Source organism: Podarcis cretensis (assembly GCF_951804945.1).
Source record: "Podarcis cretensis genome assembly, chromosome: 16".
Lineage (NCBI taxonomy): Eukaryota > Metazoa > Chordata > Lepidosauria > Squamata > Lacertidae > Podarcis > Podarcis cretensis.
The window spans coordinates 19,206,468-19,222,728 of NC_137186.1; the positions used below are offsets into that span (position 1 = coordinate 19,206,468).

The window sequence follows — 16,261 nt, forward strand, 5'->3', positions numbered from 1 at the left end:
AATAAAGACTTTTGTACATAACTACAGCCTAGCGTTGGTCCTCTGTGAGCTGGGACCTGGAGGCAGCTCTGACAGTATGTAAACGTAGTCAGTAACATTGGAAGATAAGGACGGATCAAGGACGGCGCGCAGGAAGTCACTTACACAGAATTGTATTAATTTGTTATAATTTTTATAATTGGGTTAAAATCTGGAAAATCAATTAAAAAAAAGTGATGAAGAAGTTCCAACAAAAGAGGAGAAGGACTTTAAAACTATTGGACTATATGGAGAAGGCAAAAATAAGAAACCAAAAAGACGAAATGCTTATGGAGGAGTGGAGATCCTTTTCAGAATATCTGAGAAAATATTATAGTCAAATGAAAACACAGGCTGGACTGGAAATATAAGCAAAGGAAGGAGAATGATAAAGGAATCTAATGTTGGATATTTGTTATAGAAATGAGTATTACATTTAGTAGACAAAGAATTTGAACAGGAACATCATGGAAGTAAGAATGAGGAGTCAAAATGTTGAGGGAATATTGTATTGAAACTGAATTGAATTTGTTAAATTGTATGAAAATTAATTTAAAAAATATGTAACATAAAGAGAACAAGATGCTGCATGAAGTGAGCCAATGGCTTGATCCAGTAGGGCTTTGCTTTTTACTTCAGAGCCCATGGTGATTTCAATAAATTAAACAGAGTAGAACTTTTGATCAGATTTTTTCTTTTTACTTCAGGATTGGCACAATGAGGAACGATATTTCCCTCCACAGAAGGGGAATACTGCCATAGGAAGACAAAGAATGTCATTCATTTCTATAAACCTTTTAAGAACTGTATTACATTCTGCAAACATTTCTGTGTGCTTGGATATTCAATTGCCTTCAAACCAACCATGATCATTATTCCATGAAATCCATCTTGAACATGATACCATGTCACTGACACACCGTGGTCCTCTAGCCGCTTCTTATACAACAGCCCATCGTCCCGGAGAAAATCATATTCACAGGTTAGAATGAAAGCCTCTGGGAGCTGGCGGATTATGTCATCCTCTGCTAAAAGGGGGGCAAACATTGTCTCAGTACCTCTTTTAACTTGTTCATAAAGTTCTTCTGAAAATGGGGCAGGTGCTACAGGAACATAGCCCCTAGCTTTAAATTCTTCTGGAATGTTATCAGCACTGATCCATTTTTGGTATTTCTCTCTCAAATCAGGAGGGACATGGGCACCTTTCAGAATTCCATCTACATTCATTGTCTTCCCAATGAGATATGTCAAAGCGAATTTAACACCTCGTTTGCTAAACAAGGGAGGAACTGAATGGTTTTGCTGATAGGATGGCAAATTGAAGTCCACTGCTTGGAGGAATGGGTAGATCAGGACCTGAGCTCGCACCTTTGGGAGGTCCTCTCTGGTCACCAGTTCTTGGCAAATGGCTGCAGCAAAAGTGCCTCCACTACTCTCCCCAACAATGGTAATGCAGTTGGGGTCCACTCCGTATTCCTCTGCATTTTTCATAAAATGTATTACAGCAGTTAAACAGTCCTGTACAGGGACTGGATATGGATGCTCAGGAGCTAAACGAAATCTAAAGAAAAAGCAAGATATCATCAACATTTGACATCATACTTGGGGCTGAGGTACCTTCAGCACCCCCAAGGAGGCTGGGTCCCCCTAAGCTGATTGACATTTCCATTCAAATGGTTATGTGCTCCATGTCATGTGATCATTTATGCAATATGGGACTTACCGGGGGGGGGGCAATATTTACTCAGGTTGGCACCCCTGCCTTCATGCAAGCAAGACAAATTCCAGTCAGGCAGATGCCACTCAAGGAGGGTGCAAAAGAGGGGCAATGGTGCAGAGATGGGGGTCTGCGGTGATTTCAGAGGGAAGAAGAGGAGTTTGGATTTGATATCCTGCTTTATCACTACCCTAAGGAGTCTCAAAGCGGCTAACATTCTCCTTTCCCTTCCTCCTCCACAACAAACACTCTGTGAGGTGGGTGGGGCTGAGAGACTTCAAAGAAGTGTGACTAGCCCAAGGTCACCCAGCAGCTGCATGTGGAGGAGCGGGGATGCGAACCCGGTTCACCAGATTACGAGTCCACCGCTCTTAACCACTACACCACACTGGCTCTTCAGGGAGAACTGAAGAGGCCTGGAGTGGAGCATTGAGCCCCAGTGCCTGAGGTTTTCCATGGTAATATAATGCTAGTTCACATCCTGTTCTCAGTGGCCAGTGGTCAATCATTGGAGAAACTCACAATCAGAACATGAATCCTGTGGTGCTCTTCCCTCCCACAGCTTCCAGCAACTGGCATTCAGAAGGACACTGTCTCCACCTGCAAAGGCAGGCTATAGCCATCATGGCTAGTAGCCACTGGTAGTCTTATACCGTGTGCATTTGTCTAATCCTCTATTAAAGCCACCCAGGTTGGAGGCCATCATTGCCTCCTGAGGGAACGAGTTCCACAGCTGAACTACACACTGCGTAAAGAAGTACTTTCTTTTAGGTGAATCTTCTAGCATTCAGCTTCATTGAATGTCCACATGTTCTAGAGTTAAGAGAGAGGGACAAAAGCATTTATCTAGTTTTATGTAAGAGTAGTTTAATGTTCCTTATATGATGCCTTGGAAGGACTTTTGTCCTGAAAGGCAGGATAGAGATAATTGCAACAGACAGAACTAGCATAGATTGAGACGCCATATTAGCCTCTCATGGTGGATGAGGTTATCCATGAATACTAGTCACAAGGCCGATGGGCCATCTCCACTATCACAGGCAGTAATGCTTCTGAATACCAGATGATGTACATTGCAACTGGGAGCAGTGCTCCTGTGTCTGGGTCCAGCTTGTGGGCTTTTCATTGGGATATTTGGTTGGCCACCGTGAGAACAGGATGTTGGGCCCCCTTTGGCCTGATCCAGCATCTTAAAGCCAGAGGGACTGGGTCCAAAGGCATAAAAATCAAAATACAAAGGTGAACACCCATTCTAAAGGTTGGCAAATTCACGATGTTGGCAAAATCAGCCGTTTTCTGGGCTCATGTGGAAGGGTTAGAAACTGAAGCGTGAAGATACTTACTCAACACACATAACCACTGAGTCGGTTCCGTGGGCAAGCGAATGGCAGATCCTTTCAGAAGTTCCTGGAAAAAGGCACACAACCTTTAACGAATCTCCTTTGGCAACAACTAAGCTGAACTGAGGGGACGCAGGTGGCGCTGTGGGTTAAAGCCTCAGCGCCTAGGACTTGCCGATCGAAAGGTCGGCGGTTCGAATCCCTGCGGCGGGGTGCGCTCCCGCTCCTTGGTCCCAGCGCCTGCCAACCTAGCAGTTCGAAAGCACCTCCGGGTGCAAGTAGATAAATAGGGACCGCTTACCAGCGGGAAGGTAAACGGCGTTTCCGTGTGCGGCTCTGGCTCTGGCTCTGGCTCTGGCCAGAGCAGCGATGTCACGCTGGCCACGTGACCCGGAAGTGTCTCCGGACAGCGCTGGCCCCTGGCCTCTTAAGTGAGATGGGCGCACAACCCCAGAGTCTGTCAAGACTGGCCCGTACGGGCAGGGGTACCTTTACCTTTACCTTTAAGCTGAACTGAACCCTTTATAAATGGGGCATCACTATTTGAAAACCATTATGTACATTTTGTTCCCTCCTGATCCACAGTTTCAATGGGTAAAACTCAGAAGAGAACCAAAAAAATCCATACTTTTAAAGCAAGGTGTGCTAGGAAGAACAAAGACTGGGATCCATTTTGGACTGGCTAGCTAAAGGCTGGCTGGGAAAGATGCCTTTGACTCCAGTGCTGCACAGCTGTGGGAACAAGCCCTGCTTGAGATGACCATGGACTCCCTCCATGCAGAATGAACGTGTAAATATGTGAATAAGTCAGAACAGGGCCAAACAAACCTCAGACCACATTTTTGGGCTTCTTTCAAATTAATTCTGACCATCTCTGGAAGACCTTTCATAGAAGTCCATTGAAGTACGAAGCACAAATACCTTCTTTGGCATTTTTCATTGACCTTGACATTAGGAATTAATACAGAACCAGACATCTCTGGAACAGGAAGGCTCAGCCCTGTTTTCTTACCACACAATCCCATCCTGCCATGTAAAGCTGCCTACAGTTCAGAAACTTCAGCTGGTGCGGAATTCAGCAGCCAGGTTGCCCACCGTGGTTTGAGCATATAATGCCAATCCTGGTGTGACTGCATTGGCTGCCAATTTGTTTCTGGGCCCAAGCCCAGAACTGTTGTGGCTCCCTGTTTGTGGAATGCTCTCCCCCGGGAGACTCACCTGGCGCCTTCGTTTCATATCGTCAGGTGCCTTTGGCTAATTAACCAATAGACGGCCTTTTAAACTGTGTGTAGGCACAGGTTATTGACATTGTTTGTTGTTATTCTTTATATTGTTATAGATTTGGGGGGAGACCACCCTAAACCTTAGAAATTAATAAGTTGATTATTATTTGGAGCAGGCATAGGCAAACTCCGGCCCTCCAGATGTTTGGGACTACAATTCCCATCCTCCCTGATCACCGGTCCTGTTAGCTAGGGATATGGGAATTGTAGTCCCAAACATCTGGAGGGCCGGAGTTTGCCTATGCCTGATTTGGAGTATTGAAGGGAAGATTGGAGGCCAGCGGAAAAAACACTTTCCAAGTCAGTGCCTCACTTGGATAGAGGCCTTAACATGACAAAGGGGCTGGTGGCACATATGTGAGGAATTCTTGGGCCTGAGCAGAAAGAGGTTGTCAGACTCATGGCAGTGGGGGGGGGGGGGTTGAGTTTTCAGGAAAAGAGTGTCTTTAGAGCGGTGTTTCCCAAGCTTGGGTCTCCAACTGTTCTTAAACTACAATTCTCATCATCCCATACTACTGGTTTGGCAGAGAGTGGAGGTGGTACCCAACTTTTGTAGCAGTATTCATAAAGCTAAAAATAAAAACCCAGAGGCAGCACAAACCACCCCCACCCCTCCATAGCAAACATTTCATGACCTTTACATTAAAGTATCACCCCAAATTCTCCACAAACAACAAAGTGAACCATTTCAAAGAACTTACGGATGCTTGCAAATAGTGCAACCCCTCCATGAAGATAGATGATTCCTTTCCTCTTCCCAGCAGGTGATGTCTTGGGCCAGTACAGCCTCACAGGCACCCCATCAAAAACCAGGTCCCTTGTGATCATTTTTGGGTCCTTCACTTCTGGAATGAGTAGGTTTAGGATCCTGAGTATGGAATATCTATGGCAGATGCCAAGTTTTTCCAGAATCCCTCCCTGTTTAAGCCAAAACATTTAGCATTTTAAATCAGCATTAGATATATGTATTGCATATATGTATTGCCTATGGAACAGAAACCGTGCATGGGAGATGACTGTGCTGTTTATCTTTTCCTTCCTCTTGGGATGGAAAATTATTCTCTTTGACCAGCACAGAAGTGAATCCCCTGCCCACTCCCCTTTCCTAGTATGCTTCCTGTTATTTCAAACCTTAAGATGCAACACAAATTGGGGGTATTCAGTGCTAGTACTCCTCAGGATAAATCCACTGGAGTGCATAAGAACCTAAGTAGTGTAGGAGTACAAATATCCAGAGTGTGGGGATCAGATGGGATTACTATGAGGAATTATAAAATATGCCTCAAGCCATTGTGTCAGCTGTGAAAGCATGGTGTTGATTGGGTTTAATTCATTGACAGTAATTTCTGATCAAATCCCACAACCCTCTGCATCTCTGGCCATTTCCTCTACTGTCCATTTCTCTCTGCTTGCGTACACAGCCCAGCTGCCAGTTGCTTTGCTAGGCATCACAGCTGTCAACCGTCCCTTATTTGGCGGGAAACTCCCTTATCCCAGCGCCGTTTCCCGCTGCTGTCCTGGATTGATGATGTCCCTTAAATTTCCCAGGTTTCAAAGGAAGCAGCTCCTCTCCCTCCCTCCCTGCCAGCCAGGGAGGAGGGAGGCTCCAACTGTGTTGCTTGGTTGCGTTGCTCACCCAATAAGGAGTCTAAGAACGACTGGGGGATGGAGCTTGCATGCCTTGTGCCGATCAAATCGGCCGCGTTGCCTGGGGACTCGCCTTTGCTCAGCGCTTCCCAGCGGAGAGGTGACGGTGTGGTAATATTGAGGCTTGGAAGTGAGCAATAGCCCTGGCGGAGCTGGTCTGGGGAAAGGAGAAAGGTCTGCTTATGGAAAGTAACTGCAGCACTTACCAAGCAACGGTCAGGGGGGCGGAATGAGAAGCAAGGAAACGTGGGGGGGCCACCAGGGGGCTCATTGGAAGATAGCCAACAATAACATCTCTCCGACCCACACGAGGCAATTAAGAGGCTGACATGGGAGTATGCAGCCTCCCTTGCCCCCCCCCCAGGGAATGGGGGGGACTGCCTTGCCAGCTGTGCCCATAATTCACCCCCGGATTCGAAAGAAGGGGGTGACTGGGCACTTGGCACAAAGCCCTCGGGTGGGGCCCCTCTCCCGGACGCTGTCTCTGATCGTGCACTGGTTTGCATTACTTCGAAATATGTAATTGGATAAAGAAGCAAATGCACATACTTCAAGTGAAGATCGGGTGTAAAGACTGCTGATTAATGGGATCTCTGTGTGCGGAGCGACGGGCTGGACAATAAATCAAGTGAAGACTCATCATTAAAAGATTGGTATGTCAGACTGAAATGGAAAGGGGGGGGGGAGGAAAAAACTTTTCTTTTTTTTGTCTTATGTGAGTACCCAATAATCCTCCCTCCCAGAGAGAAAGAATTGTTGCAAATTACTAATCACAAACTGGAGATTAAAAGCTGTGTGGAAATGAATTATTGATCAAAGAGAGGCTGGTGGGAATATCGGGAATGGAAGGAAAGCTTTGTGACGCAGTTTCAAATGGAGATTCGTCAAGTCGGCCTGCCCACAGGAGGACGGGGGGAGGAGGACCGTGGTCATCGGAATGTGAATGTATGGTTATCAGAATGTGAATTTGACCTGGCAGGGCCCCCTGAGATACAGATTCGCAGGCCGGTGGAAATCACGGACAGACTGTATGAATGTTTTTTATGGAGGTGTGGAAATGGTGGCTGTCCTTTATGTGATATGGCTCCTGGAGAGTGTAAAATCCACACAGGATATGTTTGTTTTCAACCCGCTTGTGAAGATTATCAGAGATCGTAAAGAAAGGAATATATGATTACAATAAAAAGATGAGGAAAATAATAAGGAGACTATCTGGACAGAACTGGATAGAACTGTGAAATTAAAGCAGCAGCAAGAGCGATGTTTGGATCCCTTTCGGAGCGCGAAGTATGGGTACCCCCAATAAAATTTTAAAAATTTGGCTGTATAATTTGGAACTAATGTGATTTGGAATTAATGTGATTTGATTGGACTGTTAATAAAAATTATTTCCAAAAAAAAAAAAAAAAGAGAGAAGCAAGGAAAGGTTATGTTGGGATCCACCTCTGAATTACCTGATGCAATTTGCCAGGAAGGCGCCTGATAACAAATGCTGGAAATGTAAAGAAACTGAGGGAACATTCTTTCACCTTTGGTGGACATGCCCAAAGGTTAAGGCTTTCTGGGAAATGATCTATAATGAACTAAAAAAGGCATTTAAATATACCTTTCCTAAGAAACCAGAGGCCTTCCTTCTGGGCATTGTCGGCCAATTGGTGCCAAAGAAAGATAGAACATTCTTTATGTATGCAACAACCGCAGCAAGAATACTCATCGCAAAGTATTGGAAGACACAAGATTTGCCCACTCTGGAAGAATGGCGGATGCAAGTGATAGACTATATGGAATTGGCAGAAATGACTGGCAGAATCCAAGAACTGGGAGAAGAGTCGGTGGAAGAGGACTGGAAGAAATTCAAAGAATACCTACAAAAACATTGTAAAATGTTTGAATGTTAAAATGATGTTGGATATAAAGATAATATGGCATTAGTGACATGGTAAAAAGAAAAATGCAAAAATGTTTTAAAAGAGAAGGGTGTAAAGGCCAGAGTAATATTATGTCGAAATTAAACAAAATGATATAAGGGACTAAGTTATAAAGAACATGTAAAAATGGATTTAAAAAGAAAGGGAAAATTGAAGACATAATAGGTTGAAATGTATAATATTGATTAAGATTTGAAAGAGGGTAAGGAGCTGCTGAATTTGATTGTGTAAAGGAGAATGCAGGAAAGGGAGACGTGAGGAAGTCAGGAAAGAGGGTTATAAAGATAAGAATCCAAAAACTAATTTTCTTTATTTTCTGCTCTTTTTTTATTTTTTCTGTCATATGTTCTTTACTGTGTTTTTTTTTAGCTCTGTTGGATTATGTTGCTTTTTATTGTACTTCTTTTCTGTTTTGTTTGATTGTAATATTTGTTTTATTATATAAAACCAAAATAAATATCTTTTTTTAAAAAAAAAAACAATTTGCCAGGAAGGCCACTGGGTGGCAGTACATTACAAAATGACTGAAACATGAAAAGAGGGTGCTGCGATTGTTTGCAAGGGCAAAAGCCCACCTACAGATTAGCTGAGCTCTTTACTTTGGGACCTGTAATCCCTTATTCCAGCTGCTGATCCCTTATTTTTAAATCTGAAAGTTGACAGCTATGCCAGGCATGCATCCTGGGCTGTGAAAGATAGTGGGCAAAGGATGTAGCTTTTGATGTAGCTTTTCTGATATGTTAATTTTAAGATGTTAATCTTAGGGCCGGGAAATAGATCTCACATGAAGGTGATAATGATCCCTGGCCTCCTGGCCTCCTTCTTATCATGTATATTGCTTGCTTGTGACTTCCAGGGTTGCTGGATGCACTCCTTTGTAGTTCTGTTTTGTTTACCCCAGAAATATGCATGCTAACGGTAATTAGTTTTTGTAGGTTAACTTTGTCCCCACGCATAGGCGCCGACTCCATGGGGCCTGAGGGGGCCCGAGCCCCCTCAAAAATTCGTTTGGGGGGGCTCCGCCCCCCCAATAATTTAAGAAAATTATTAGTTATATTATGCTTTGTAAAATCACAAAATTATGTTGGTATTTTTTATTTTCCTTGTTTGATGATAGTTACCTTTTAAAATACATTCAGTAATGAGTTAAAACAAAGCCACTCCCGATCTAGAGAGGGGGTGGGGTTGCGGGCTCTCGACCCATCAACAATCTCGCGGGGCTGGCGTCAGCCCCGCGAGAAGCGGGGATTCCCCCTAGCTCATTAATATTCACCGCCCACGGCGGCAGCCAATCGGCTGCCGCAAAGGGCGGGCCCTCACAGGTTCACTTAAGGTCGGGGCAGCCCGGGGCTCGCCCCTTTCGTTCCCCCAGCAGCAGCGGTTTGGAGGTCTTGGGCCCCCCCAATATTTTTTATGTCGGTATGGGCCCCCGCCCCCCCCCAATATTTTTTATAAGTCGGCGCCCCTGTCCCCACGTGGGGTTTGTTGAAATGCTCAGAGGAAATCTGATTGGTTCTTCCAAACACGGTGACAAAAGTTCTTTTGTGAATAAAACAACCTGGGCCGGAGGGTGGACAGGAATTATTATTATACGCAACCAGTCTTGCTGGTTCAAGCCTCTGTGTGTATTTTCATAATCAGAGTTTCCGTATGCGGCTCTGGCTCGCCAGATGCAGCTTTGTCACGCTGGCCATGTGACCCGGAAGTGTCTCCGGACAGCGCTGGCCCCTGGCCTCTTAAGTGAGATGGGCGCACAACCCCAGAGTCTCCCAAGACTGGCCCGTACGGGCAGGGGTACCTTTACCTTTACCTTTACCTTGCTGGTTCAAGCCTCTGTGTGTATTTTCATAATCAGAGTTCAATCCTTTCTTTACTTTGGGAACGCCTCAAAGCAGAGCCTGCTGGATTAGGACAATGGCCCATCTAGTTCAGCATCTCGCAGTTGTCAACCAGGTGCCCCAATGGGAAACCCACAAACCCGGACCCAAGCACAGGAGCCCTCTCCCCTCCTGTGTTTTCCAGCAACTGGTGTTCAGAAGCATTGCTGCCTCCATCTCTAGAGCCAGAGCTAGTTAATAAGCATCCATAGCTATTGCCTCCATGAATTTCTCTATTTCTCGTTGGAAGCTATTCAACTTGGCAGCCATCACTGCCTCTTGTGAGAGTGACTTCCATGGACTGAATATATTATGTGTGAAGAAGTCCTTTCTTCTATCTGTCCTGAATCTTCCAACATTCAGCTTCATTGGGTTGTCTACAAGTTCTAGTGTTGTGAGAGATGGAGGAAAACCTTTCTCTCTCTATTTTCTCCATAATCTTAAACATTTCTATCACGTCGCCTCTTACTTGCCTTTTCTCTAAACTAAAATATTTCAAATGTTGCAGCCCTTTTTATAGAGGTGTCGCTTCATCCCTGTAATATATGTAAAATAAACTTACCAGTACAAATCCATATCCCACTAAGAGATTTAAAAGTATCAATAGTGCAGGACGACTCATTCCTCGAGGCACGTGGGTCCTGGCAAGAGCATAAGAAACTCCCCACACTAACAGCAAGAAATGAATGAAAATAGTTGTATATAATATCAGCATCCACAGAGTTCCACCAAATGCCATTTCCCTTCAACTCAGAGGCACAGAGACAAGGACTTTGCCTTCGCCAATGCTGATGGCTTTTATACAAGAACAGTCGATGTCACCTGCAAGAGGACATCCTCGGACAACCCACTTAATCTCTCAGCTGAGAAGAAAACAAATGGTTTAGGAATGTGGTAATATTGTGCAGGCTAACCATAGACTTGCTTAACAGCTTATCTTTAGAATGACTCGTGGTTAGAATGCCCGAAAACAGGTTGGCTGACAGTTGAAATGGATGCATGCTTCAGCAAATATAGAGCTTGCTTATGCCCAGGGGTTATCAGTATGTGGCTTTATTGCTTGAGTCAATGTGTAAAAGCATAGGAACACAGACCAAAGAAGAAGGAAAGAAATTAGGAGGAATGGTCATCAAATGCAGAGTAATGGGAGATGTCAACAAAGGGGGGGGGGATTTTAGTATTTTAATTGGGCGGATGTGATAGGCTGTAAACCCTGCACATACCCAGCCAATGGGGAAACAGGAGGGAACCTGCCTCGGGTATAAGGGATATAAGCTTCGGTCTTACTATTTTTGGGTGTGTCTGCTTTTGGACACCTGATCTTACAAGTACGTTATTTTGTAATCGATAAACTCTCTGCTGCTTCACCAATTTTGTTCAGATTTTGAGTCTCACACCCACTTCGAACATTCCTCACACAGGGTGTGAATTTGCCTAAACTCCCCTGTCAAGTGCCAATCAATGTCCCTGCAGTCGTTATTAGCACTAGCTCAGGTTTCCAGCCCATTTCCAAATTCAACTCCTTGCACAACACGTTGCAGTAAGCCAAATGAAAGGTTGCAAGTATTGATTTGTCCTCAAGATTTGCAGGCCACCACCTAATGCCATGACGCCATAGGGTGGAGGTGATGAGCGCAAGGAAGGAAAGTCAACATTACTGTGGTGTTGCGTTCGCAAAGTAAAGGAAGGATTGAACTCTGATTAATAAGAATACACACAGAGGCTTGAACCAGCAAGACTCTGGGAAGGGTGCGTATATTTGTGTCTCTTTGTGCTTGTCCGTGTTTTTTTCGCAGACCCCGGCCCAGGTAGTTTTATTCACAAAAAAGCTTTTTACACAGTGTTCCTAAGAACCAATCATATTTCTTCTGAGCATTTCCACAAATCCACGTGGGGACAAAGTTAGATCAAAAGAAATTCTTTTAACTACAAAGACTACTACTCTGAGCATGCATACCTAATCTGAAAGTAAATAAAAGAGGACTAGAGAAACTCTGGAGATCACAAACAGGAGTAAACAAGAGAGGATGGAAGGATGGCAAGGAGATAGGCATCATTATCACCTTCCTGTGAAACTATTTCCAGGCCCTAAGATTAACATCCCAAGATTAATTAAGATTATATAAAAAACTACTTCAAAGGAGGGACACGGGTGGCGCTGTAGGTAAAACCTCAGCGCCTAGGACTTGCCGATTGCATGGTCGGCGGTTTGAATCCCCGCGGCGGGGTACGCTCCTCTCGTTCGGTCCCAGCGCCTGCCAACCTAGCAGTTCGAAAGCACCTCTGGGTGCAAGTAGATAAATAGGGACCGCTTACCAGCGGGAAGGTAAACGGCGTTCCGTGTGCTGCGCTGGCTCGCCAGATGCAGCTTGTCATGCTGGCCACGTGACCCGGAAGTGTCTGCGGACAGCGCTGGCTCCCGGCCTATAGAGTGAGATGAGCGCACAACCCTAGAGTCTGGCAAGACTGGCCCGTGCGGGCAGGGGTACCTTTACCTTTACCTTTACTTCAAAGGAACTTGCCCAGTGTCTTTATGGCCCAGGATGCCTGCCTGGCGAAGCAACTGCTGTGTACGTGACATGTGAGGAAGAGAGGAATGGAACAGGGATGCAGGGGTGTAGATTGATCAAGAATCATTTCAAAATAGTTTAAACCCAGGCAACGCCATGCTTTCATTGCTGATGCAGATGGCTTACTCTATATCTGTTATAATTCCTCATAGCAATCCCACCTAATCACTACATCTCTGGATATTTGCACTCCTACATCTCACCATTTTTTTTTTATTTTTTTTTTATTGTGTACAGAGAAGCTTAAGGCATTGTGAGATGGCATTGTGTCCTCATAATCTTCCTGCATGTGTTTCTGTATCAGACATTCCTGAAGGAGGGCGTGGAAAAAATGTAGTGCAGAGAGAGAACAAGGAAAGGATACACTGTAAAAATCAAGAAGTTCCAATTAAGGCAACAATGATTAGCAACCCATACATGAGCCGCGTTCGAAACCACCCAATCTGTGGTAACCAAGGACCACAGAGTGTCCCACCAGGAGGGAAGAACATCCTGTGTGATGTTGTGTGCTAGTGCTGGCAATTGATCTATTTGAGTTTGCACATGGTAACTATCATCAGTCAAATTAAAACAGAAAAGATTAGACACAACTTGACATCCTAGATGCTGGTGTAGCAAGAGATAGTCTTATAGAAGCTTTCAGTGTAATAACAGCTTCTCTTAAAATCTTCTGTTCTTGATTTAAAAGAGCTAAAGCACGTGAGGTCCTTGCAAAGTCTGGAAGGGGATTCTGCAGGCCTTGGTGCCAGCTCATGTCTTGGCCAATAGGGATGGGTACAGTGACCTGGAATCCACACAGGACCTGGGAAAGTAAGAACAGTAGGGCATCCCTGCCCCTAGGTAAGCAAAGGAACAGGTTCCTCTCACTTCGGGTTGGGGAGCTGCTGGTACATCACTAGAGGGCATTCCAGAGGTCATTCCAGAGGTGCCTCTTCCCTACAATGGTGATCCATAGGAGAAAATTTATTAGGAAAGGAAACAGTTAATTGAAGGTAAAGTTAACAGAAGTTAAAGCACAGGAAGGACATCCATCAACAATATCCTTAGCTTGTGTCAGAGGAATGAAAAAATAGTTTAAAATCAGCTGTTTAGCTCCCTGGTGTAAAAATGCATGGCTGTCAATTGGATTAGAAAATAATGGACAGAAGGATTTCAGAGCAGAATCAGCATGTTGATTACCTTCTGAAATTATATCCTTGAATTCTGTATGGGAGCAAAATGTGAGCAGCATAGAAAGGCATAGTTCTATGCATTAAGAGATATTTCAGTGTCGAGATCAAAGAGTAGATTAAACTCTAGCATAGGAGAAAGATAGGATTAGCCAAATGTGATAAAAAGATATCCCACTTCACACAAAAATCACAAAATGCAGTGGAAATGTAGGCTGGTCTCTGTCAGTTTTCTGATTAGCTGCAAAAAAATATGCTAGTTATTTTCAGAAAGCCACTCCCGACATAAGGGGGGGGGGTTGCGGGCTCACGCCCCATCTACATCCTCGCGGGGCTGGCTGCAGCCACGCGGGACTTGGGGAATCCCGGGATTCATTAGTAATCATCATTCACTGTGCCAGCCAATCGGCAGGCAGCGGGCTGCAGGCTTAGTAGGGGGCATTTAAGGTCGGGGCAGCCCGTGCTCGCCCCTTTCTTTTCTTACAGCCAGCTGCGGTTCCCCACCCACCCACCCTCTAGGTTGTCATTTGGACTTTGCTATGGGCTTCGGCTGGTCGCCGCAAGGGGCCTGGTAGGAGTTTTTCCACTTGGCTAATTGGCATTATTTTAGAAGCCACTTGGTTTTTTCACCTACCTCATAGCAAAACGTCACAACACCTTTGGTTTGGGCGGTTAGGCATTGGCGGGGGGGGGGAGGAATGCCATCACTTCCCCCAAATGTTGAAGGGTAGTTCGTTAAAGGACTCCGGGGGGCGTCGCCTCGTCCGAAACCTATGGAGGCTAGTGCCTAAAGCGCGCTCCCGAGCGGTAACCCCTCGGGGAGCGCCTAGGGATGTGCATCTCGGGGGCTCCCCCTGTTGGTGCTTAACCCTTCCCGGTTTTATGCCGGTTAGTCTGATAGGGCCAATGCCTAAAGCCAATACTGCTCTTACCTGTAATCAATAAAGTTGTGGCCATTTTTCACCCATTAACCTAAATTTTGGTGTCCTGTGTCTTTATTTATTCCATCTGTGGGAGGGGACGGGAATCGCCACGCAATCCTTATATGTTAAAACACTCTAGAGGTGTTGAATAGGAACCTGTTTTTGGACAGAAACCAATTTTCAGGGTACCTGTTGAATTAAACTAGGCGTGAATCTTTAGGAGGGTTAAAATAAACTATCCCAAGTTAATCAGTAAATGCAAACAGATAGGAAAGAAAAGAACTCATTGATCCTGTTTAGAAATAAGCAAATAACAAGCAGCAATATCAAATCTAGTGTTAGGCAATTCAGAGTGTAGCCACTCTAAAATCACTATTCTGTCAGCAGTGTCTGGGGAAAAAGTAGTCCTGTAGGTGAAAGCATTGTATTAAAAGAATCACGCGTATGAAGTGACCCCAAAACTCTGCAACTGCTGTAAAGTAAATTCATTAGGAATTTTAAGTCAGGGAGGAAAGGAGAAAAAACAGTCTGCAAAAAGCGATTAAGAATGAGTCTCACTGTCTGAGGTGGAATCAGACCTGTGTGCTACGTCTTAATTGTATACACCACCATAGGGAACTGGAACTGAAAAGTAGCAAGTTCTGCTGTCATTAGATTCAAACCAGCACTGCCCTTAGCGGCATGGCGCAGATTTGTCACAGGAGACTGTGTGTTCAAAGCAGCTGTGTTAGAAGCAATACCTGGCTCTTGCTAATTTACGGTAGCTTCAGTAAAAGACTGACAATCAGCTGGCACAACAGTCTTTGTTTTCCCATTTAAACTCAGGCTGGAAGGCCATCCATTGTGGCATTGCCTGTCTTTAGCAGGATGCACTGAAGGAGACAAAGCTGCTGCTAGGAGGGCAGATTTGTGAGTCTCGGTGTCAATATTCTGGCAAGGCTTACTCATTTGAGCAACATCTGTTTCTGGCTTCTGCTACATCGCTTTAAGAGCAGTCTTGCAATCAGCATTTTCATTTTCATAAGCCAATTGTTTCATTGAAACTTCAGAGGCGTCAAAGTTTGGAATTAAAGTACTGGCTGCTCTTAGGCCATCAAGAATACCATGCAAGCCATTTTCTGTCACACTTCGCTTCAATTTTTTAAAAACTACAAAGGGCAATGATTCATGGGCTCTCTGTTCCTGTGCATTCTGAACAACAGGAGAGACTGCTAATAATGGTAAGGTGTCAGCTGTTTTTTCTTCACTGCTTCCTTCTGCCATATTTGGAATAGTCAATTTTTGCACTGTGGTCTGAGCCCCTTGCAGGCATTGGTCCACCAAAGAAGGTGGCATGGAATTTACATTCGACCCAGGCAAATTTTTGGCAAAGGAAGGTGCCAATGGAATTACCTTTGGCATGACCTCAGAGGAGAGAGGCTGGAAATCTAGAGGCTGAGATGGAGGGAACAATATTATGGTATTTTTAAAAGCAGCTAGGGGTTGCAACAATGTGGGAGCATTCACAGAGACAGCTGGTGGCTGGAGCAAAGGGTTAGAGAGCTTTCCAACTGCGTCTCTACACAAATGCCAGGTGTGCAAGACTTGTACAGATGCCTCAGGATGTCTATGGAGTGCATCTCCCAGCTCATTCCATTTCTTAATGTCATAAGTACCCCCCTCTGGAAACCAGGGGCACAGTCTAGCAATCTCTAACAACAATTTTTCTACTGGGGTGCTAAATGCTTATCATGCCCTTCCTGAGTTAGGAAAAATAATAAATTATTCCTATGCTTTTCCTGCACATGTG

At 44.8% G+C, this 16,261-nt stretch overlaps 1 protein-coding gene across 1 annotated transcript; it reads right to left on the bottom strand.

Annotated features, from left to right (window-relative positions):
- Positions 1 to 692: 692 nt before the first annotated feature.
- On the bottom strand, positions 693 to 10,602 carry LOC307204960 (arylacetamide deacetylase-like 4). The gene is made up of 5 exons (XM_079957165.1): positions 10,373 to 10,602; positions 5,995 to 6,162; positions 5,060 to 5,203; positions 3,079 to 3,142; positions 693 to 1,579 (listed from the first exon to the last, which is right to left on the bottom strand). Exons 3-5 carry the CDS (start codon positions 5,184 to 5,186, stop codon positions 805 to 807), a joined length of 966 nt encoding a protein of 321 aa, XP_079813291.1. The 5' UTR covers positions 5,187 to 5,203; positions 5,995 to 6,162; positions 10,373 to 10,602; the 3' UTR covers positions 693 to 804.
- Positions 10,603 to 16,261: the final 5,659 nt, after the last annotated feature.